Raw genomic sequence first — 23,472 nt, forward strand, 5'->3', positions numbered from 1 at the left:
TCCGAACGCTTGCTGCCCCTGTAACAACAACTCCCACCCCACCCCCAACACCCCCAACGATGCTGCCCATCCAAGTGCCCAGCTGAACCCTCAAAGGAAACCCACCACCCAGTTAAACACTTCCCCAAGTCGGGCGGGGGTCGAGCGGGGGCGGGCCTGAGCCCTGCTGGGACAGGAGCACAGGCGGCAAGGGGACGTCAGCTGTCCGTGCAGCCGTCCTTATGCAAACGTGAAGAACCTCTGAATCCAGCCAGAGGGCACTTCACGCGTCCGGCGCTGTCCCGACACTTTGATTAATGGCCACCCCTTTTAATTAGCTCCTCTCGCCTCTGCAGGCTTCAAAAACCCATCACTGGCCCCCGCCTCCCCCTCCCCCTCCCCCGCCACCATATTCTCTCCCGGGGGGACAAGGCAGGAGCAGGCACGGGGCCTGCCCGGCCACTTGCCCTGAGTGACCACGCGTGACCGGAGCTCTTGCACTGACCTTGCGTAGAAGGAAACAGATGCGCTCGATGTTCCTCAGCCGCTCCCTCTGTCGGGATGCACGGGAAAGAAGGGAGAGCGAGGGTCAGAGACAGACAAGCCCCCACATTGCGCCGCCGCGGCAGAGGGGGTGGAACCGACCAGAGGCCCCTCCCAGCCAGACGGCCTGCGTGCTCCCGCCCGCAGCTTTTCCTAACAGGAGTCCTTCCATCTACCTTGTCAGAGTCGAGCTACCTGCTCGAATCGGCACTCGCCTGGCCAACAGTGGGGGCCCAGCTTCCCTCTCAGCCCAGCAGAGGTGTCTTGCACTTTTCTCTGCAGGCCAAGCCTCTCTCTCTCAGCCTCCAGGAGCTGTGAGATGCTCAGACTGCCGACCGGGCACCACCGTCCTAAAGCCTGCAGCCAGCCCTCCGGGGGGAGGGCCTTCCCACTTGGGTCTCAAAGAGCAGACCTACCCTGATGAGTGTCCAGGGAAGAGACGTGCTCTACCCGTGGCTTTATTTCTCTAAAGGGAGTGTGTTTAAAGGAAGCGATCTCTCCACCCCATTAGCCAGCAGCCGTGCCCCTTTTCCAGCCGCGGGCCGAGACGTTTCAAGCCATCCAAGCTCACCCCCCGGGCCTGGCTCCCTGCCCAGGGAAGATGCTGGGCAGGTGAGGATGCTCGCACCACACACTGGACGCTGCTCCCCTTTCCCGCAGTGACCTCCTTGGCTTCTGAAGCCACGGCAAGCACAGCTGGGGCCCCTCCGGCTCAATGCCGGGGCAGTTTGGTCGCCACAGACGTGGTGAAGGCAGTGAGACTCCTCAGGGGCCTGGAGAAGGCAGGCGGCTGTGGCACTTCGGTTCCCCCAGTTAGATACAGGGACTCCCGTGCGCCCTTGAAACTCAGATCAAGTAAAATTAGTGTCCACCTGGCAAGGAAGAGAGACCATGTGCTCCTCAACACGTGTGCATGTGCGCACACGCAGTGTGTCCGCCCACACAGAGCCGGGCGTCGGGCCGCCCATGTGGAGAGTAATGGGCAAAGCGGGGGGGGGGGGGGGGATGTCAGGCATGACACAGTGGTACAGGACACACGAGCACCTCCCCCAGCAAGCCGGAGTCCCTGCAGGACACCTCTCGTCGCCTTCTTGCGGTACTGCATGCCCGGCAGTACACGGAGGGGGAGGGGTAAACAAGAAGAACTAGGAGTGAAACAGAGCGTTGCTCCTCCTGCCCATCTCCCACGTGGAGGGGGAGGGGTCGAGCCAGAGGGCCCAACGGGAGCTGCAGCTTCAGGGGATCTTAGCCCAGAGCACCAGCGGGCCTGCTGCACGTTCACTCAGAAATGAATCTCACCGTCTGGCACCCCCTTGGGACTCACGTTCTTCCCTGGCTGTTGTCACCTACCACAGAGATGGCTTTTTCAAGCCACCTGGCCCTGAAATGCCACTCAGTTCAGAGGCTCAACAGCCCTAAAGAGCAGGCAGATGAGTTAAACGAGGCACCCAGAACGTTTAACTTCCAGCCAGGGAGCGACAGCATAAGAACCGGGAAGATGTGTCTAATACTCTTCCACTGCAGGCTTCTGCGGGTTGCTCTGAAATCTCAGACAGGGGGCTTCCCCTGGTGGTCTCCACCTGTCCGTGCGAGGTCTGGTCTCCAGCGCCTGGGCCACGCCATCAGCTCACTAATTAGAAGTGTGGCTTTAATAAGAGGTCCTTCTACGCTGCACAGCTTCACCCTTCGATGGCCATTCATTCCCTCACCCACAGACTGTTAGTTGGTGCCTGCTGTGTGCGGGCTCTGACCCCTCGGGGCGGCTCCGAGGGACTCATGCTGGTCCTGATTCTCTTCATTCCGTGTGAGCTAAGGAACTTGCGTGGCAAGAGGAAACAAGCTCCGGGACACGCCCTGGGGTTCCTCCAGTCCCCCGCACCCCGGGGTGGGATGTGCATGGCGGAACTCAGCGGCAGGACGAACGCCTTCACCAGCATTCGCCCTGGGACCCCTCAAGAGGGCTCTGGGCGTTCTCAGTGGGCCGCTCTCCATCCTGAGCCCAAACAGTGAGGTGGGAGGCAAGCAGGCTCCCCTGGAATTCAGACTGGAGTGGCTCTGGGCACTCGGCAGATACCGACCCTCCAGGTACGGATGCTGGTGCCAAGCACAGAGACGTCCGGGAAGCAGGGAGCCCCGAGCCGCCCTTCCCGGCCGGCGGGAGCCGAGCGAGCGCCGACAAGCGATGGAAACACAGTGGGTTCCAGTGGTGACGCACTCACAACACATGGTGCGTGTTCGAGGGGAACTTAGGGGTCGGTTCCAGTGACGGAATTCGGCTTCGCACACTGGACTTTGGAAAGGTCTGTCTCCGCTTCAGAGAATCAAAGGGTGTAATGCCAAGGAGCCTCGGGCTTTATAGAACCAAGTCTCTTAAAGAGGCGACGTCGAGCACAGGATGGGAACACAGGCCCTGGGGACAGGCCGCGCTGGGCTCCAATCCCGACCCAGGCACGCTGCCTCTCTTCAGGGGCCTGCGGGTGAGAACAGTCCCTCTGTCCCTGTCACTGGTGAGGGCTCAGGAGGCATCATTGCACTAGGAAATCCTGCGGCCCTTGCTGCGACTTGCACCTGAAAAGATCGGCAAAGGATGCCAGGGCCCGAAGGAGCGTCAACCGCACATTGGCCCAGCGAGCTCTGATGGAGACACGCAACTGAATGGACTGTGTGTCCGTGTGCAGAGTTCACAGAACTCTGTCTGTGAATGCCCAGAGCCCTCTTGAATGGTCCCGGGGCGAATGCTGGTGAAGACGTTCGTCCTGCCACTGAGTTCTGCCATGCACGCACACACTCCACCTTTTGAGCCCATCGGGGCTGGTCCCTGGCTCTGGGACGTGGGGCCAGCATGACCAGAGACAGCAGACGGCCGACACCCATGCCACTCAACAGAGGGGATGTCCTCCTCCTCCTCCCCCTACATTCACGCCTCTTCCTGCATCCCCCTGGGGTGCAGATGGGGCGGTAAGACTTGGGGAGAAGCACGTGCTGAAGCCGGGCTGGGCAACCAGACTCACGAGACTCCCCACCCCAGGCCCACAGAGTGTCTCCAAGGGAATGCTCCCAGGGCGATGGATGTGGGGCTAGGAGCTTTGTACATGAGCCCACCCCACACAGCGGACACGGCCATTAAGGACACTCCTGTACCCTGGCCAACAGGGGCCCAACAGGGTGCTCTCCTTGCCCAAGGATGAGTGGCCAAACCACGCGAACCCCAGTCTTGAGGGCTCAACAGCCCCAGCGCACCTGGGTCCTTGGGCCTGCCGCACCTGACTTGCAAGATAAACCAAGACCTCAGCAGACCTCAAGAGCAGTAAGTCTGCTCCACAGCCTCAAGCCGGGCGTGGAGGTGCAGCCAGGGCCGAGAATGTTCTTTACTCCTCCTGCCCGTGGAAACCTCGCCCTCCTCCCCAGGCCCTGGCTGCCCTGCGGTGACACCGCCCTTGCCGCCGCCGGCACCCCCCACTTACCGCGTGAACCGGGTTGCACTGGTCTATCGGGCTCTTAAAGTCCGTTCTTAACTCATCAAAGGCAATGATCTGAAACGAAAACACACAGAACGGGGATGTCAGTGCAAAGGTGAGTCCATGCAACGTGTCAAAAGCATCCTGGAGATTTGCTTCCAAGTAACACGGGGGCAGGAAGAGGGCGTCAATGACGCAGACCCACTGGCAGCGGGTCGCTCTTGGAGCTGGTGACGAGCACTGGGGTGGATTGCACTGTCCTGTCCACTTCTGTGTTTACTTAAAAACCCCAAAAATGGGAAACAGGGAGACCTGGTCTAAGGGTTCATACTTGGGCTCATACTTGCACCTTGTACATAAATAAGTCCTGGAAATCTAGCACACAGGACAGCGATTCTAGACACAAAACTGTATTATCCTAGCAATTGAGAGAGTAGATCTTAATTACTCCCGACGCTAGAAGAGATGATGATTATAGGGTGGCACAGAGGCGTTCACTGGTGAGACCGTGGCAGCCGAGTTGCAATAAAAATGTATCACCTTAAACTCACATGATGCTCTATGTCAGATATACCTCCATTTTTTCTAAAGAATCACTTTTTAAAAGATTTTACTTATTTATTTTTAGAGAGGGAAGGGAGGAAGAAAGAGAGAGAGAGAAACATCAATGTGCGGTTGCTGGGGGCCGTGGCCTGCAACCCAGGCATGTGCCCTGACTGGGAATTGAACCTGCGATGCTTTGGTTCGCAGCCCATGCTCAATCCACTGAGCTACATCAGCCAGGAGATATACCTCAATTTTTTAAATCCCCCAAATAAAGCTTCTTAAGCTTTCTGTGTTTTACAAAGAGGATGGTGAGAACAGGTTGGGGGTTGGGTAAGGGCACAGAAAGTACCCTTTCAGCTTCTCTCATCACAGGGAGAAGCTGCTGATTTATCATCTTTTGTTTACTTTGGCAGAGACGCCGATTGGAAGTCCGATGGACAGACGCCAGGAAAAAGGGGAGAGGGAGCAAGAAAGCAGAGCTGGCGGTCGTAGAAAAGACCCCATCGGTGGCTGCCCACCGGCTGGATCACCAACTCCTGGACAGTCAGGGCTTCTCAGCTTGGCCTCTGGGGTCAAGTTCACTCTGGACAGAGACCCAGAGCTCCCCAGAGAGCAACGGTTTCCCCATTTGTCTGAAGGAGAGAACGTCGGAGGCGACCTTCTCCAGGTCCAGAATGAGGCATGGCCTGTCCACAGAAAGAACTAATGAGCGGTGAGGATCCCTTCCCCAGCCACCTTGTCCCCCGAAGGGGGACTCAGTGGCAGAACAAGGGGGTATGTGGCCAGTGGGCTGCACATGAATGGACATAGCAACCCACCCCCCAGGACTGCCCATCCCAGGGGGCCCCCAGCACTTAGGCAGAACTGCCAAAGCAACGCACCAGCACGCCACCGCTGCGCCCTTGTTCCAGCAACATGGGGCTGAGAAGTGGCACCACGGGAGCAAAACCAAGCTGTTCCCCTCTGCAAAGCAGGCACAGTTTTAAGGCAGTCGGGTGTCACCCTGATTTCAATACTCCCACAGAATTAGGAGAAAATGCTAATATAATTTGTATGCAGTAGCCACATTCCCATAACATCCCTTGTCAGGTAGCTAATTATCCAGTGTGTACTTGAGCCCTTTGGTAACGAGAAACTAATCACTTACTGAGGATGAGTATCCCACTCCTGGCTACCTCTAATTAATCACTGTCTCCCTGTATCGGACGCACACAGGCCTCCCCGAGGCTGCCGCCCACTGTCTAAGCCGGGGTCAGCCGACAGCAGCCCGAGGGCCGGGTCCCACCTGCCGCCCATTCTGGGACACAGCCTGCGAGCCTCAGAGTAGTGGTTTTCACGCTTTTAAAATAGTCGGGAAAAAATCAAAAGAAGAATAATATTTTGTGACGTGCCAAAACCATATTGCACTGAAATTTCAGCTCCCGTGGAGTTTGATTGGAGCGGAGACACGCGCCTCCTTTTCCGCGTCGTTCCTGCGCATGTCCGCGCTGCAGGGGCGAGGCTGGGCGGCTACCGCAGACGCCGCGTGGTCCGCCAAAGCCGAAATTGTTACTATCACGTCTTTTACTGCCCCTCAAAAAAACCTGCCAATCCTGATCCGTTCTTTTATTGGCTCTCTAGAGCTGCACTGTCCAATAAGGTATTCGCATTTGGCTATGTAAATTTAAGTTTTAAATGGTTAAAATTAAATTTAAAAATTCAGTTCCCACGTGTTAATCACTCAACACCCACATCTGTCTAGCAGTGGTTGAACAGCGGGGACAGAAAACACTTCCAGCATCGCAGAAGGTTCCAGTGCACAGCACCCCTCTAGCGGGTGGACACCCCCCCCCCATTCCAGGAGGCGCCCCGTCGTAAGGACTGTCAGCTGTCAGGGGCCCGGCTCTCTCCAGCCCGGGTTTCTGCAAACCCGTGCTCAGTTGCCTCGTCATCCTCACAGCCCTGCACTGACCTTCCCGGTCAGTGTCTGCACGAAAATGGCACTGGCAGAACTAAATACCATGTTCAAGGTGAGGCCAGCTAGCACAGAGAGTGAAAGTGTCGGTCACCTCCTCAGCTCTGTAACCTTTGCCTCTGATAGCATTGGTGGGGGGACCAGGCACTTCAGGGGGGAAATGGGGCAAGGGGCTGGAGGTAGGAGCAGGGGGCAGCACCGCTGTGTGGAAGCAGCAGCCGTCCTGTCCGGGTGGGAGGCGGAGCGATGGATGCTGGGAAGGAGGCTGGGACCAGATGCCGGAGGACCAGTCCCTAGGCCTGGGTGAGGAGTACAAATTGGGAAGCACAGGGCACGGCTTATGTACCGTTGCCTCTGCCAGCATTTGAAGACCTAGCTGGTTCCAACATTGCGTCCCTCGTCCCATCCCGTCTAGTTAGCAGCAAACGATGACACCCCGGAGCCAGGCGCTTCTGGGACAGAGGCCAAGAGAGCGGGAGACGGGGCAGGCCCAGCCAGCTGGCTCCTGCTGACACTCGGCAGAGTGTCCCGGGCTCCAGCTGGCGGCCGTCCTGGTCAGGGTAAACTCCAGAGCGGAGGGGCCGAGGAGAAGGCCCGCATACTCTGCCGACCCATGATGGCCGTGGGAGCAGCCCCTGTGAAGAATATGAGCAGTGAAGGAGGAGGGGTGGGGGCGGCAGCCTGCAGCGTTCTGGGGCCTCCCTGGTCCCAGCTGGGCAGCCACAGCCCCCTGCCCCGCCCGGCCCCCAACTCAGCCAGCCCGCCCAGCACCACCCCTGGCCACTTCGAGCAAGCCTGAAACTCAGAGCCCGCTGTTCCCATAACTGTTCCAGCCCCAGGCCCCACCTCCCCCCACCAGGCTCATGCTTGCTCTGGCATTCCCAAACAGGAGACTTCCGGAGCAATGTCTGGCCCACGTGGTTAGGTGACCCTCCACACGCCCCCTGAGTCTTGGCCTTCAGCCTCCCCTAGGCTCTTCGGGGAATCACTCCTCCTCCTGGTCCCAGTGTCCTCGCTCCTTTGGGCAAGCAAGCGCCTCCTCCAGTTCCCAGGCCTGGGGCACCCCTCGGCCAGCCCGGCCCAAGCTTTGGAGGAGTGTGCACCTGAGAGAGAGAGTGTGGGTGTGCATTAGGGAGACTCCCACACCCCAAAGTATCTTCCCGGGAAAAACATCATTATTTGTTCTCCTATTTCCCAGGCCCCCGGTAAGAGCTGGAGGAGACGCCACAGAAAGCAAGGCAGCCGAGGCACTGGCCTGCACCGGTGACAAAGACTCTGTCCTCCACCAAACCTCAACTATGCCTTGGGCTTCCGTGTCCACCCCGGCAGAGTCCAGTGTAAGCGAGAATCCTGCTGAGTTGGCTTAGGGAGAATCCCCACCCTTGACACCTGATCACCTGGCCCACCTCCAGCAGGGACCCTATCGAGTCACTCCAGGAAGAATCCCCTGCCCTGGAGGGCTCCCCTTAACAACTTTCCACCCACCAGCCCCTCCACCCTGCTCCTTGGCTACAAATCCCCGCATGTCCCTGTATTCAGAACTGAGCCTCATCTCTCTCCGCTGTAACAATAGTCGTGAATGAACTCTTCCTCGCCGACCTTAACACGCATCAGAATACTTTCTTCTTGAACCTCATTCTCTTGTATTAACTCTGAAAAAGTGACAGCCTCAGGGAATAGCAGCCTGCTAAGAAGGCACTGATTGCTCTGAGTGTGCGTGGGAATTCTTCAATCAGACCGAAGGCGCCGTGTGTAGACAGGGAGGCAGGGCTCCCAGCTCTGGGCCGGTGCTGAAAATTGTACAAGCTGGTCGTGGTGAGTTGCTTTTTGCTCGTTTTGAGATCCTCAGGGGCAGAGGGCAGATTAACCCTACTCGGTGGTTCACGACTCATTGTCATTGATCTGGGCGAGGCCCTCTCTTGTTTATGTTTTCATTCATTTCCTCATACCCTGTTCGCCTTCCCCTCCACTCTAGATGATGACTGGTTCACGTGTCACGTGTACCTCTCTCTACTGCGCTCTCACAGACCGTGTGTCTGTCTGTGCGCACATGATTTTAATGCACCCAACTTGTGTCTCCTTCTCTCCCTTACCTTTTGCACTCAGTGGTGTGGACAGGTGCAGCCGCTCTATCTCGTCTCTCCAATGAGAGACAGAGACTGATTAGACCTTTGCCCCTCCAACAATGCTACAAACCCCCCCACGCATGTGCCCTTAGGGATGGGCGTGCCAAGTTCTTTGGGATTTCCACCTAGGAAGGGAACTGCTGGGTCACGCGGTCGATGGTTTTTTACACTGAACTGAGCACTCCCCAGCTGCATCCCACACCCCCGCCAGCGCCTGGCAGCTTCCGGCCTCTAGGTTTTACACCCTAACGGGTTTTAAGTAACCGTCTTGTTGTTTTAACTTGTATTTCTCCAGGTAGAAATATAACGGTTTACTCACAATCAGTCTTGGGGGGTTCCTTTTCTGTTGGATCGTCTGCTCAGCTGCTCTGCCCATTTTCTACGGGATCGCTACCTTTTCTCTTGTGGATCCCCACTTGTCGCCGGTACGTTGTAGGTGCACGCCCTCCCTTAGTTTTAGACACACGGAATATCTCCTCTCGTCTGCCACCTGTTAATTAGCTTGTGTCTGTGGCATCCTTCACTGGATGGAAATCAATCCATTTTTGCCCTACAGTTTATTCTTTTTGAGGTTTTATTTAAGGACTCCTTCCTTGCCCCTAAAATGCAAAGAATCCACTAGGTTATGCGTGTCCCGGGGGGGTTACAGAATGCAAGGCTCTAAGAGAGAAGATGGTCATTGCCCCATCCCTAGCCCCTGGGTCAGGGCGGCATACACACTAGTTGCTCAATAAGTATCTGTCACAAGAATGAATGCATGAATGAATGAGTTCACCCATCTTTATATCTATGGTCTAGTGTTTGCAAAAAATGTTAAATGAGCACAGGAAAAAAATGTGCAACATTTTAAACTTCTCAAAATACTCTCATAAATACTTCCTGAGTGGATCACAGCCACCCACCCGGGTCGTCTGGCAGACAGGTCTTCCTAGGTGGGAAGGTGTGTGCTTAGCGACAAATCATCTCCGTGCAGGAGACGGCACCTGGGGGAAGCCAGCGTGCGGGGCACAGCCCCCTGAGCCACACGTCCACCCCTTGCACACCCCGTCCCGAGACTCACAGCCTCCATCCAGGCCTCTCGCCTCCAGAGCCACTAATCAACCAACTGACTTCACCCACATTCAGGAGGGTGTAAGAATGCTCTACCTTCCAAAACAACTATTTCAGGTGGTATCCTAGAACTATATAAAATAGTGAAAAATCCTTGAGCATAAAAATTAGATGCAGGAACAAAATTCAAACCTACACAAATGTAAAAATTTACAGGGGGAAACACACACACAGGCACACGAAGACCCCAAAGAGCCAATTAGTTGCCTTGAAATTTGGGACCTCGGTTGCCCAGAAACTGAAGAGAAACCAGTTGCACAGTTGCCAAAGTTGCCGCGAAGGAAGCACACTGGTTCCTCGGGGGAAACAAACTGCCCCCGGCACTCACGTCTGAAAAGCACCTACTGCACGTGTTCTAACTCCAGCAGAGCACACTACACGCACACACGGCACAGCGGCGGGCGTGAGGTTTTGACTGCGCCCCCTCTCGGTAGCCGCCGGAAACGCAGCGCAGAGCTGTGACCCAGCGCGAATGACCTCCGGGGGAGGCTAGATGAGGCCAGACCGACGCCCTGGTTTCGACTGGCTTCGGGTGGTCTTCCACGGGCGTGTCTCCCAGGCAGGCCTCTGACACTGGGGCACAGGGACGTGGAGGTGGGGTTCCTCAGCAAAGACCTAGACCCCAGGTGACCCGAGCCGCTCATTAGCAACGGCTCTCCACCGCTTGGAGGTCCCGCGTGCCGCCAGTGACATTGACAATGATTCGTGAAAACTGAGGAAGCGAACCGGCTCCCCGCTCCTGCCTGGAGGTCCACTTTCCTTCTGCCCAGAGGTGAGCTGTGCTGGAAAGTCTCCATCGACCCGTCCAGACCTCTCTCCCCGCTTCCCCACCGCCCACCCGTCTCCGTGCCCTCTGGCTTCTCACAGTGTTGGGCCAATCGGAGGCACCGGTAGAAGGCTGCGGGGTCCTAGCCGGTCACTTGCTCCCCTCCCCGCTGGACTGTGGCTGGGCAGCGTTTCTGTTCTTCCGCCGGAGGCCACAGCTCCTGTCAGGGGACACCCCACCCCTACCCCTCTCAGAAAGTTCAGAACCGGCTCCCTCCCCTTGCCCCTTCAGACCCCGGCTGGTGACAGCACCCCCTTCTGCTAGGTCCTGGTGCTTCACTGCCCCGGCCGATTGCTCCATCCTGCCTCTCTGCGATCGGTCCTTTCCTGAAACTCTCCTTAATCACCCCCTCGGAATGTGCTGTCTGTCTTCTCCCGGGACCCTCACTGACACAAGAGACCAGAAGGATAGGCCACGTTGCCTTTCCTAAGAATTAGGCAGAGAAACACTCTGGAGACACTCCAGCACGTGAGCAGATCACGCATGTATCACGTCCTCGACAGTCTGCACCGGAGACAAGGAAGCTATCTGGCCTGGGGAAACCTCAAAGCAAGCGCCGCTAGTTACGAGTTGCCCTAGCTGCTCGGCCAGGGGTCTGTCTGTTGGTTTGCTAAATGTCAGTGATGCCGCCATGGCACATCTGGCCGAGAACAATATGGCTTCCCGATGGCTCCTCCAGGAGGAAGTATTTGCGAAGTGCTCCCTAAGAAACGCAAGGCAGTGACCTGCTGTATGCAGCCGTCGGACACAACCAGTAAACATTTTAGAACTAGGCTTCAGACAACGGCCAAAATACGTGTGTATGAGGCCACTCCTAGTTTATGACCAAATACAAACAAACAAAAAAACCCACTATCATCAGCATATAGAAGACCCTTGGTATTAAAAATATATAATAGCCCTGGCCGGTGTGGCTCAGTGGTTGGGGCGCTGTCCTGTAGCTGAAAGGTTGCGGGTTTGATTCCCGGTGGGGGCACATGCCTAGGTCGTGGGTTCATCCCCGGTCCCGGCGTGGATCCCCAGTCTGGGTGCGTGAGAAGGCAACAAATCGATGCTTCTCTCACATCGATGTTTCTCTCTCCCCTCTCTCCCTCTGAAAACACAAATGAAAATGTCCTCGAGGGAGGACAGAAATATCCATAAAATAAAGCCCTACAGCAAGGAGGCACGCATCCAGATTGGCCGAAGGCGATGGCACATCTTCAGCGCAGCTCAGAGAGGGAAGCGGGGCTGGAGCCCAGCAGCATGGCTGTGCTCCGCACAGATGTCTGACCGGGCAGCAGGCAGCGGGCGGCAGAGCCCGCACCGACCTGCTGGATGATGGGAAAGGGGTACCTGGGGGTGGGGGGGCTGCTGAGTTCACACAGCTCCACCCTTGTGAAAGCTAAAGAGGCGTGACTGGCTTTTATTTTCTTTAACAGATGCCTTCATGAAGAAGTGTGTAAACGTGATTAATAAAAACAGAGAAGTTCCTAAAATCCAATTGCTCCTCATGTAAAATACTGGCCTGAGATGGTGCAGACCCATAATTTAAGGGGAAAAAGAAACGAAAAATGTACATAAGATGCCTAATAAATTGTAGTCCCTTGTAAGGATAATGTCCTCCCAGTTTGAAACGTGATTAGCCAAAAATAACTTAGAAGAAAACTGTAACCTCATCAAAAGTTTATTTTCGCTATCCAAATGGGGCTGGTCACTCAACCAGGCTGGCACAAGCTGGTCTCCCTTCCCAGAGGCAGGCCTCACTGTCAGGGGACAGGGGCGTTTCTGGTGTGTTCTCCTTCTGTCAGTCCCCACAGCCTCGGCCCTCTCGCCGCCTGCCCGGGCAGGCTCAGGCGGGTAGGACCCAGGGGCTCTGCACCGCCTCCCCCAGGGACGGGCGGCAGATGGCAGCCAGGCCCCGCCAGCACGTGCACTCGGACTGACTTTGCTCCGTGGGCTTGCCCCGAAGTCCTGCTCCTCAACCAGGAGGAGTTCGCACAACCAGGGCGGGGAGCTATTAATGTAGTCAGGAAAATACCTCCCAGAGTGATTGTACTATTGCATTTTTTTTAAATGTCCCTGCTTCTCCAGTTTGTCCCTCCAAACTCGCTACTTCCAACCAAATAAACCGCAGCATGGAGGCCCCTGTCCACTGCATCAAACCCATGCTTATCAGTTTTGCCGTGTGTGTTTGCACGTGCCTGCATACGCCAGTGTGCACGTGGTCTCTCCTCTCCCCTTCTCTCTTTCTCTCCTACCTGCCAGAGTCTGAACAAGCACATGGCGGGGGGAGGGGAAACTGAGGACTTGCACCAAAAGACCCCGACAAGCCGGCGTCTGCACTGAACACAGGGGCTCCCCACCGTCCTCCTGGCCTATGCCCAGGGCGCCCTGACCGTCACCCAGGCGGTGGGCGGCCTGGCCTGGGGTCGGGAGGCAGCACCCACAGGGTCCACCAGGCAGCCGAGCAGCCTTCTCCTTGACTGTCCTCTCAGGAGCCGGGTCCTGACCAAGCTTTCCCTAACCTCTTACTTCCAGGGAGAGAGTGCATGAGGCCTGGAAAGCCCCGTGTGACTAGCAGGCAGTGTGCACACGGCCTGCCAACTTGCGGACAGAATTTCTGTTGTCGTGGCTGTTGGAACTGGGGCAGCCCCTCCCTCCCTGGCCCGCCCCGGCCATGTTTTGCCAACACAACGGCCCCAGAGCCCCAGAGCCCAAAGCAGAACTAACCGCGAGGGCAGCGGAATCAGGCCGCTGTTCTGAGGGAGGGACCAGGGCCAGGCCACTTGGCTCTGGTGCTTATTTGCATATGATTCCACATACATTTGCATGTTGGTCTCCAGAGGCCTAATTCCAAGTATTTAAAATCACATCGATTCGTTTGTGCAACTCCTTGGTCGTCTGTATCCAATTGGCCTCCCTCCCTCCCTGCTTGGTGGGAGCCCAGGGACGCTTCAGTCCCGTTGACAAGCGTGCCAGGCTGGCCTCTGCTCCCACCCTCCAGTGACTGCTCCGACGCCAGCCTGTCTGCTTCCCTCCAAAGGGGACCTTTGAGGTGACTGTGGGTATACCCCACTGATCCCCTGTCCCTGCAGCCTTCACTCCATGCATCCACAAAGCCGCTCTTCCTACCAAGGTTGTAGCTCAGGCACAGGCTCCAGGGGTAGTTCTCCGCCCTGAAAACCCTCTCGCTCTCCCTGTTCATCCCCTGCACCCCCCAGGCCCTGGCAACCACTGGTCTTTTCGTGTCTCCATAGTTTCGCCTTTTCCAGAATGTCACGGAGTTGGAATCGTGCAGTGTGCAGACTTTTCCACTTGGCTGCCTCCACCTAGCAACGTGCATTCAGGTTCCTCCAAGTGTTTTCATGGCTGGACAGCTGGGGTGTTTGGTTTTTTTTTTTAAAGTTCTGCCAAGTTTCGGAGCTTCCCCTTCTCCTAGGGATTCTGACCCAACTCGCCGCTTCGGTGCTTTGCTGACATTGAGTTTTGGGTGAGAACGTCCCGCGGCAGCCCCGGCCGCACGGAACCAAGTCCCTGCCAGTAACCACAGAGGCCATTTCTGCCAGCCCCTGGTCCCCAGGCCCAGGCAAGGGGGCGGTCAGACACTCCCTGATCCAAGTCCCCACCCCACGGACAAGCCAGGCCGGACTGCGAATGAGAGTTTCCCAAACGCATCCCAACCGTGGGAACCCATCTGTGCGTCTTCCTCCTCCTCACCACCTGTGCCAACGCTCAGGCCAAACGAATGTCACCTCTCCAGGATGCCCCCATCAGATCCGACCTTGATCTGAGCCTCCACCCAGACCTCTGCTGCCTTACGTTAGACTTGTGACCTTGATCTTCTAAGACCCTTGAGGACTGGATCTTCATCTTCCTCTTTATATTCCGTGAGTCCCAACAGAGTGACTGACAAATGGGGGCTCAACAAATACGAATAGAATTAAATACAACCGGTTTCCCTAAAAGGCTGCCCCACGTAGAGCCAAAAATATCCTGTACATTGCCAAGGGCAAGAGATTATGTGCTTTATGAATTATACATGGTCCATGCTTCTGTTTTGCATCTTCCATTGCTTCCCGCCTGCTGGCCTGCTCAGTCCTTATTACCTCTCGGGGAAAGATGGTGGGGAGGAGAGACTAAGCTGTAACACAAAGCCCTCCATGTGGGGGTGGGGATGAGGGTGGGGAATGGCAGGCATGGGCTGGATTTTGGACATGCTTTTCTCTCGATTGTTAAGCTACAGTGGATGTCAGCAGCCACTGGCCACCAGGGCCACAAGGCCACACACACGCGGCCATGGCGGAGACTTCCAGACTGGGACTGCTCCCTGTGCCGTGACGTCAGCTGGGCGGCAGCCTGGACCTCGCTGCCCCCCAGACCTGGGGAGCGCACACGCTGGAGACAGAGCACAGGGCCCAGGCAGAAGAGCAGGCGAGTGCACAGCACCGGCTTCAGAGCGGGCTGAAACACTCGACACTCAGCCACCTTTGGGGGCCTGAGTACCCGCAGCAGCACCCGGGTATGACCACGCGCCAAACAAGGCACAACGGGAAAAGGCAACCCGGGAGGGAGGAGGGGCGGGAGGAACAAGAGCAGCCCAGGAGAGGCTCAGGGAGAGGCTGTGAGAGACGGAAAAGGATGGGGGGAGATGGAGAAAGTAAGCCACCCGGTTTTCTCTCCGGAAAGACCTCACGCCCTTCTGGGTGTTCCTGCTCCTTTCTAATAAAAGAAGTCCAGCTGCAACGAAACAGCGCGGTTTCCGGCTGCTCCCTGCTCCGAGCGGTGGGGCAGCGCCTTACACGGCCCCATTTCCCTCAGCCACCCGAGACCTCGGCCACTGCCCGCCCCAGCGAGCACGCAGCGCTCCCACCTCTCCGGCGCCCACCCGCGGTCAGATGCGCAGGCGGCTGAAGCGGCTACTGATGAAGCGAGTTGGCGGGACTGGCACTCGCCTTCCCTCCCACGTTCTCAGACCTTTGAACTGCAGGCGTCCAGGCGGCGGTGCGAAGCCTCGGCCCTCTAGTGGCCGCGGGCGAGCGCTACAGCTCGGCGGAGGGAAAACTGGGTCTCAAACCAAAGACGAGGTTGTTTCCAACAGGCAGGTGTCGGCAGGATAAGGGACAGTCATCGCTTCGAGCAGCCAGGAGAAACTTGACTAACAATGGATGACAGCAAAGATAAATGGGTGAGGATTAAGATGCTTTTTATTCTCCCTAGAATTGTAGCACGTGTTTCAGTTCCACAAACGCGCCGTGCCTCGTGCCAGGCAGGACGCTGGAGCCCAGAGGTGCCTCAGACGCCGCCCAGTCCGGGCGCACCATCTGCGATGCTCGGCAGTCTCCCGCCACGGCTGCCTCTCTGGACGTGAGACTACCCAGGAGAGGCGAGCACAGTCTCTCCCACACGTTTGGTCACCGAGCCTGTGTCGAAAGCCCGCTGCGTGCCGGACTCGGGGCTAGGTACTGGGGCAGGAGCTAAACCCAGGGCAGGCCAGGCCCTCCTGCCTTCAGAGCTTTGGGTCTAGCAGGTCCCCGGGGCACCCCAGCCTCTGCCACCATGCCAACACCCCGCTAGATATACTGAGGTGGCACCCACACCTGCCTCCCTGCTCTGGAGTCACCCGGGGTTACCTTGCCTGGTCCTGTCTCTCCCTTATGGTCTGGGCCACAGGGAGATGGCCGCCTGGCCTTTACTAAGACAGGCCTTCCCCCTTCCCCAAACCTGCCTCACCTGCCCTTACTTCCACATCCCGCCCGGGTCACTGCTGCCAAGCCAACTGGCCCGCAGGAGGCGAAGCAGGACCAGAGTGGTTTTATCTCAAGACACACTGCATCTCCTCCAGCTTCCCTGAGCCCTGTGTGGACGCGGCTGGAACCAGTGCCCGACCCCGCACGCCCTGTGGACACAGCACTTCCACACCGCAGTGGAACTGCTCGTGGGGCATGCGTCTTCTCCAGTGGACGGCTGTCTCCTTCGGGGCCGGCCTCCTTTTGTCCCCCGACATCCCCGAGGCCCGGGACCCTAGACAGGCACTGGTGTTGTGGAACGTGCCGCTGCATTTGAAGACACAGATACAAGAGCCAGAACCAAAGTGCACGCCCTCCAACCGCACGCCCACAGCCGCCGGCAGGAAGACAACAGAAGGCCCTCGGATGTGGTGGCCGAGCTGCAGGGCACAGCTGGCGGGCGCAGGCAGGTGCTGGGGCCCTGCGGGAGCCTCAGAGGGGGCCACGCTGTGGTGATTCTAGGCTCGGCTGCCCCAACTAGCATCCCTTCAGAGCTCTCCCAGGCAGAGTCCCAGCTTCTCCTGCCCGCTGCCCAGCCTCTCTCCTCCTAGGGTCAGGCTCCCCATCCTGAGACGGAAGATCTAACTGTCTTGGAGTGTCATTCCATCAGAGATACTCCGACACATGTGTAGCTCTAGGACCACGAGAAATCAGAGACACTGGCCATCGTCTTTTTAAAAACAATCTACCCAGAGAGCACAGGACACCGAGACAGTTACCCGGGGCGCGCGGCACAGCAGGGGCGAGGGGCGCAGTGGTCAGGGGCGTGCACAGAGGTCGGGCTGCCTGGAACCGTCCTGGCCCAGCCCCTTGCTCTCCTGTCCCCGTGGGCAGCCTTTCTGTGCCCCGTTCCCTCCTCTGGGAGACAGAGGTCATGACCACGTCTGCACAACGGGACTCGGCGGGGATTAAATGAGTGGCTAGGCTTAGAGCGGCGCCTGGGAGAGTGAGCGCTCACTCCGTGTCAGCCGTTGCTCCGGGGCCGCCGGGTCAGGGGTGGCCTTGCAGAAGACAGCAGTGCAGGGAAAGTGCCGCTGTTTGACACCTCTCTGTGTCTGCACTGGGCACAGCCGGCCCTCCCACACAAACCCGAATCGCCAGGGGCAGACAATAATCTGAATTTTGTGAGAATTTCCGGTCGGTTCCGGTGTCCAGTGAGGTTGGGGAGCTGCTGGCCTCACCAGACACTGGGGAGGCGGACCCACACGGAACCACAGCGAGAGGCGGGTCGAGCACAACCTTCTGAGGCTTTCGCAAAGTTGCTTTTCCATCTGTTGTCAGTTCTCCCCCACCAGGGGGACAGGGCAGCAGGAAGGACAGGGTGGCCCCCAGTCCTCTACCTCGGGGTGGGCCCGGGAGCCCCACAACCAGCCACCCCGCTGACGTCCCATTAATGATCGGCGGGACAAGAAAGCGGGGGCCTGGCAGCTTCAGGAATTCCGCAAGGGGGGACAGGCCAACACCCCGTCCTGCTGGAGAGACGCTGGAACGTGCCGGAGAGGACGTGACAGAGAAGACAGGACGTGCGCTGTGCGGAGAGGCCCCTGCCGCGGCCAGCGAGCCGTCTTCCCTCCGAAAAATGCCTCCAGGCTCGACACGGGCCCTGGGGTCCGGAGCTGCCCTGCAGAGGCCACGCCTCTGGACCCCAAGCTCTCAGCCACAAGCTGCACTCAGACCTCGTGGTGCCAAGGAGCCACAGGGCTGGCGGCTCCCGGCTTCCTTCGGGGCCGCTGGCTGGACGGGGCAGCAGAGGCTGGAAGGAACAGAGGAGGCCCGATGGGACTGTGGACAGGGAGGCGAGGACGCGCTCTCCAGGGCTGTGTCCGGGGCTCGGTGCCTGGGCACTGGGGGAGAGAGGTGGGCACTCCAGACAGGCCAGCGGGGCCAGGGTGGAGGGGAGGGCTCCTGGTGGGTCGTACATGAAGGATAAGGAAAGGCGTTCCCTCCGAGGGAACCTCCTGGTCCCCGGCCTTCCCCTCCCTCCCACAGGTGGGCCTAAGCCACCCGTGACACAGCAGGTGTCGCAGTTCGGGGCAGCCATGGGGGGGTGCCAGCACCTGCCACTCCCCTCCGAGGCTCTGCCACCACGTGATGCCTCGGAGACTCTGACTGCAGCGTCTTAGATCCCAACGGCTCTGCAAAGGAGCCTCCGGGGCCTGGGAGAATGGCACCTGCCTGACCAAGGAAGCACATGGAGAACAGGCAAAGGGAAGGAAGTCGGTGCGACCTGCCGAATGCCACCTGCCTCACAGGGAACACGTCACCTCCACTCTTCCTCCCCAGTGAGTGCTCCCTCTGCCCTCACCGTGGGAGCCGCTGCTTAGGAGACGGCAGGCAGCGGCCTTCCGACCACCCCAAACAGCCCCCGCCCCTTAACCGCCGCTCAGCCGTCCCTGGTGACAACTCACACAAAGGGCATCTTGGCAGATGGGGGCTGAGGTCCCCCATCATCACCCGAACCTCCTGACCCTGGGCGCTGTGCGGCCCTCCCACCTGCCCCACCTCACAGCATGGGGGAGGGGGGCTGTCCCTTGCCCCCGCAGCCCCGGCCGCTCCGGGCGCAGACACTAATGAGCGGAGAACGGATGGGCAAGGCGGTGGGGATGCTGCGGGTAAATAAATTATTCAGACGATCACAGGAACAAAACGCTCGGAGAGTCTGAATCACATGTGGCTTCCACGGGCAGACCTGACACCAACAACATCCTCTGCAAGAAAAAAAAGGGGGGGCTTTTCCAATCAGCACCCCGGAAACTGCCTCTGGGGCACCTGTTGCTTACGGACCCCAGGCAGCAAGGCCCACTCAGCGTTCAGGGTCCGAGGCCCACCCCGGACCTTCAGGGACCGACGTCTGGGGCTCGACGGCTACGGGAACCCCCGACCTCAGCTCCCCTCCTGTGGTGCAGCAGGCAGCTGAGGCCCAGCACCGCGGAACGAGCTGCAAAATCAGGAAAGGCACATGGGAGGAGAGTTCCTGGGCCCAGCTGGGAAGGCGGGGCCCAGCAGGGCCCGGGGAAGAATGGTCCCATACGGGCAGAGGAGAATGTCAGGACCAGACCCCGCTGAGCAGGGCCCAGGTGGGGGGCTGTGAGCCTCCTGGAGGTCCCCCCAAAAGCTGACCCCGTGCAGCCTGAAGGCAGGGGCTGGGTCAAAGCTCTGTCCCCTTCCCTTGCCCCCTGAGAATCTCCCTCTGGCTTCACCTCTTGGCTTGCATGTTCTGCAGACGCTGCCTGCCCTCTCCCCGCGTCACCGGGACGGACCGGAGCCTGGCAGAGGCAGCCAGCAGTCCGGAGTCGGAGGCCCCGGTTAGCCCTGCCTGGCCCACCAGCGTGCCCGCACCTCCTCCTCGAACCCGGCTGCAAAGCCCTCTTCCCATCTCGGCGTGTGAGCGTTTTCCTTCCTTTGTGGTTCAGGCAGGAAACACTCGAGTTACACTCAGAAGCAGGGTTTGTATCCTGGAAACGACACAAACCAGAAATGCCACTTGCGTCCATTTGAAAAGCGTGGGAGCCGCCGGCGCACGTGACAGGCTTCTGCGAAGCAGGGTCCCCTGTGCCACTGGCCAGGAGGAGAGTCCAGGGCAGGGCCTGGGGTGTGGTGCAGATGCAAGGGTCAGTCGGCCGGCCAGAGGGATCCCCGAAAGACCGGGAGAGCGAAGGACCTCGGGGTGGGGGGGGGGCCGCCCAGAACTCGCCACCACCGGGGCTTGGTTCCCACCCAGCAGAACAGGGTCGCACTGTGAGCGACAAGACCTCAGCTGGCCGCGTGGTGACAAGCCTGCCATTGCCCAACTCCCGGCCACCGGTCCCAAGAGGCTGCCCTGAGCCAGCGGACAGGTGCCCCGACGTAGGGAGAGAGGGAGAAGGGGCGTGGCGTTCCCAGCTGTTTACGGAGACCTTCTGAAGGCCGGGGGGGGGGGGGGGGGGGTGCCAAACAAAATCCCTCCTGGAAGTGCATGACCACGACGTCCCACCCAAAAGCTATGCTGAGGCCGTGCAAAGAGAGGGTGAGCCCAGTCAGGACACCCGGAGAAGGAAGAAGGAAACGACCCTCCCACCCGACGGCCAAAGAGAGGGGTGGACAGGTGTGTCTGTCGGGGGTGCTGGGGGCAGGCCCCCAGGGACAGCACGTAATCTGCCCGGCGGCTCTGCATCAGGACTGCGCATGCGCGTGCCGGGACTCTCAGGTGGAAACCTCCGCTCGCAAGGGAAAACACGCCTCCGGAAGAGAGAGACGTCACATAAACGAAAGATCCTAAACTCGCATCTTCCTCGGGACCGTGCAACGTCTCCACCCCGCGGCCGGCGGAACGGCACACGCGTCCTCCTTCTCTTACTGCAGTCAGCTCTGCGGGCTTTAGCCCCGTCCAGAAAACCACCAATGTCACAAAGTGCACTTTTGACTTGTGGGGGAAGCACGGCGGGTCCCCAAAAAACATCGTTTCGTTGTACCGTTGATGTTTACGTCCATCAGCCTGTGGCAACGGTGAGTCCCTCACTCACCCCTTCCCCTGACCCCGTAGACCCTGCGGAAGACGGTAGGTAAGGACTTGCTGCGTGAACCCTTCGTGTGCACAGACACACGCTCCTCCTGCATCTCGGTTGCTCTGCACCACAGTGGGGTGCCCGGCGGGACCTCCTGGGACCGGAGGAAGGGCACTGGCCTGGGAGTGCCGGAACCTCCAGGCCGGCTCTGGGCTCTGCTATTCGGGGCCGGCGACCTCGGCCCATCCCCCCGCCTCCCCGGGTTCCAAATGTGAGGACAGACCCTTCCGCTGTCAGGATCCAAGGACCAAACGATCAGAGGGCTCTGTCCCCTGTCGTCAGTGTAAGACAAACGGAAACACAGCAGACCAGCAACCTGTCAGCCACGCTCGGCCACCCTGCCCCTTTTCCAGGACAAGCGCACGGTCAGCTGAGCGCAGGGCGCCAAGTGTCCATACGAAGCAACCGGCACGCTGCCCAGCCAGGCAGGCTGAGCCGTGACCCCAAACCCTTTACGGGCTTGGGCTTCGGTTTATTTTACCAGTTCTTCATCCTGAATGAAATGTTCCTGTTGGTGCTTTCATAGAAGGAAGGAAAAGCTGGAAACCTGGGGAGGACATGGATTAAGAAGCAGCTCCGAGCAACCGGGTTTTCCCCGTGGCCCTGCTGGGTACCCGTCACTCCCGGGGGTGCTCCTCTGACCCTGTCCCAGGCGGGCACCGGCCCTGCCACCCCACAGCTCAGTGGGACTGACTTCTAAAAACGCCGCTCTGCCCCTGGAGCTCCCCTCGCTGGGCTCGAACAGTGCTGCCACATCAAAGTGCACTTGGTTCTTTGATGACACCATAGGACGGCGAGGAGCTCACTGTGAGCCGGAGGAGTCAGCATGCAGCGCGGCTCCGAGCCGTGGCATTGCCGCTCCCCGGCTGCTGAGGCTGCCTCCCGTTTACAGAGCAAAACCACGCACTGGGTACCGCGGCGGAAGTTGCCGGCTTGACTAATTACGAGAGAGTGGCTCCTGGCGGGGACGCGCAGACGGTGCACACCCAGGGGGTCCGAGCGAGTGGGCTTGTGGGGAGCCCGAGGCCCAGGCTCACCCCTCAGATGGCACAAGAGGCTGAAGCTGAGCGTGGCCGTCTGCACAGGCTGACGTGGGGCAACGAGGGGTCTCTCAGGAGGAGGGGGAAAGTGGGGGGGGGGTAGGAGTTTGCTTTTCCAAGTGGAAAGGAGGAGCAGGTTCCACTTTCCTGTTCACATGTCCTAGAATTTGTGGCGAAACAGGCTGCGAGACACCAAACTGGCAGGACGCCCCTTTCCTTACCCTTGAGATGCGCAGTGGCTGTCCTTTGCAGGTGCTTTGCTGTGTCACGCCAAACCCGCAACCCCGTGGTCTCTGTCAAAGCTGTGGGCTCGGCCACGTGCCGTGGAAGCTTGGCGTGTCGTTTTGATGGTGAGGACGGCGAGGCGTGGCTAAGGGGCAGTGGGAGCCAGCACCCTGTGGGAAAACGGGGCTGGGGCCAGAAGACTGGTAGGCCCAGCCTCCTGGCCAGGGCACGGCGCTCCTCATCACGCTGAGGAAGGAGATAAACCAGAGCTTCTGCGGCTCACACGGGAGAGCATAGCGCAGGGGCCGTGGGGACGGGAAGTGAGCCTGAGCACAGGCGAGGGGAGAGGTAGACTGAGGAGCTCAGGCAGTCACTTGCTGGTCACCCAGCACCCCCACTGGTGCAAGTCCCTCTGGGATTCCTCCCCTCTGGGTGCAGTCTGGGTGGGACGGTAAATCCAGGCGCCTGCCCCTCCAGTGTGGGTGCCCCTGTCTTACCCTCCACCCAACCTCGGCCCATAAGACTCTCTCCCTCGTCGGAAAAGGTAGTTGAAGGACAAAAAGCAACCGGCTGTGGTCTGAACCCAGGCTGCTCCGCAGCGTCCAGTCCGGATTTCCACACTCGCCATCCGCTCTGGGGGCAGGCACTGCTGCCCCCTATCTGTGACCCCCTTTGTGGATTGAGGAGGCCAGCACCGATTTCTGAGAACCTCAGCGGACACTTTCTCACCACTGACACCTGACTCCGAGCGCCCAGGAAGGCCCTAGGAAGAGAACAGGATGCAGGCGGCAAACAGCGGGGAAACCACCGAATCCTGGGCTGGACGGGAGCTCGGAGACCAGGTTGCTCGGCTCCCTCCTCCTGCGCCCGCCCTGCACAGACCTGCTGAAGCCCAGGGAGCGGTTTGCCGGTGGGCGCCACCCAGTGGCAGCCCCGTCAGCCGCCTGCCCGTTTCTAGGGCACGAGTCCCGTTCTGACGCCGTCAGCCAAAGAGAGAAAAGGGTGTCAACAGCTCCTCCAGTGTTCCCGTCAGCACACGTGGCTCGTTGTTGCTTTGCTGGCCTCCATGCTGTTAGCTCCTCATCACTCTCCAGGGCCTCCAGGGAAAACCACCCCGGGATAAGCCGTGGTCCCGCACGGATGAAGCGGCTGCGATCCCTCCGCGTCTGGTTCCGATCCCCAGCCCCAGATAATGGTCCCACGTGCTCTAGGAGACTGTCTCTGCCCACCCACCGCCACGCACACACACTCCGCCACGTGGCTGTGACCCATCCCTCCCCGAGGTCACCTCCCTTCCGCCCTCACAGAGTGACCCGCGTCAGCTTGATGCCCCCACCATTCAGAAGCCCTGTG

General features: G+C 59.1%; 1 protein-coding gene across 3 annotated transcripts in view; it reads right to left on the bottom strand.

Annotated features, from left to right (window-relative positions):
- CNIH3 (cornichon family AMPA receptor auxiliary protein 3) overlaps nt 1–23,472 on the bottom strand; it is a 149,749-nt gene that overhangs the window by 34,345 nt on the left and 91,932 nt on the right. For all 3 annotated transcript variants that reach the window (XM_036016166.1, XM_036016165.1, XM_028531321.2), the window contains 2 exons: nt 3,987–4,055; nt 485–532 (listed from right to left, as the gene is read on the bottom strand). In XM_036016166.1, the coding sequence (XP_035872059.1) occupies nt 485–532; nt 3,987–4,055 (117 nt within the window). The remainder of the gene's footprint in view (nt 1–484; nt 533–3,986; nt 4,056–23,472) is intronic.

Source organism: Phyllostomus discolor, chromosome 15 (genome assembly GCF_004126475.2).
Source record: "Phyllostomus discolor isolate MPI-MPIP mPhyDis1 chromosome 15, mPhyDis1.pri.v3, whole genome shotgun sequence".
NCBI lineage: Eukaryota > Metazoa > Chordata > Mammalia > Chiroptera > Phyllostomidae > Phyllostomus > Phyllostomus discolor.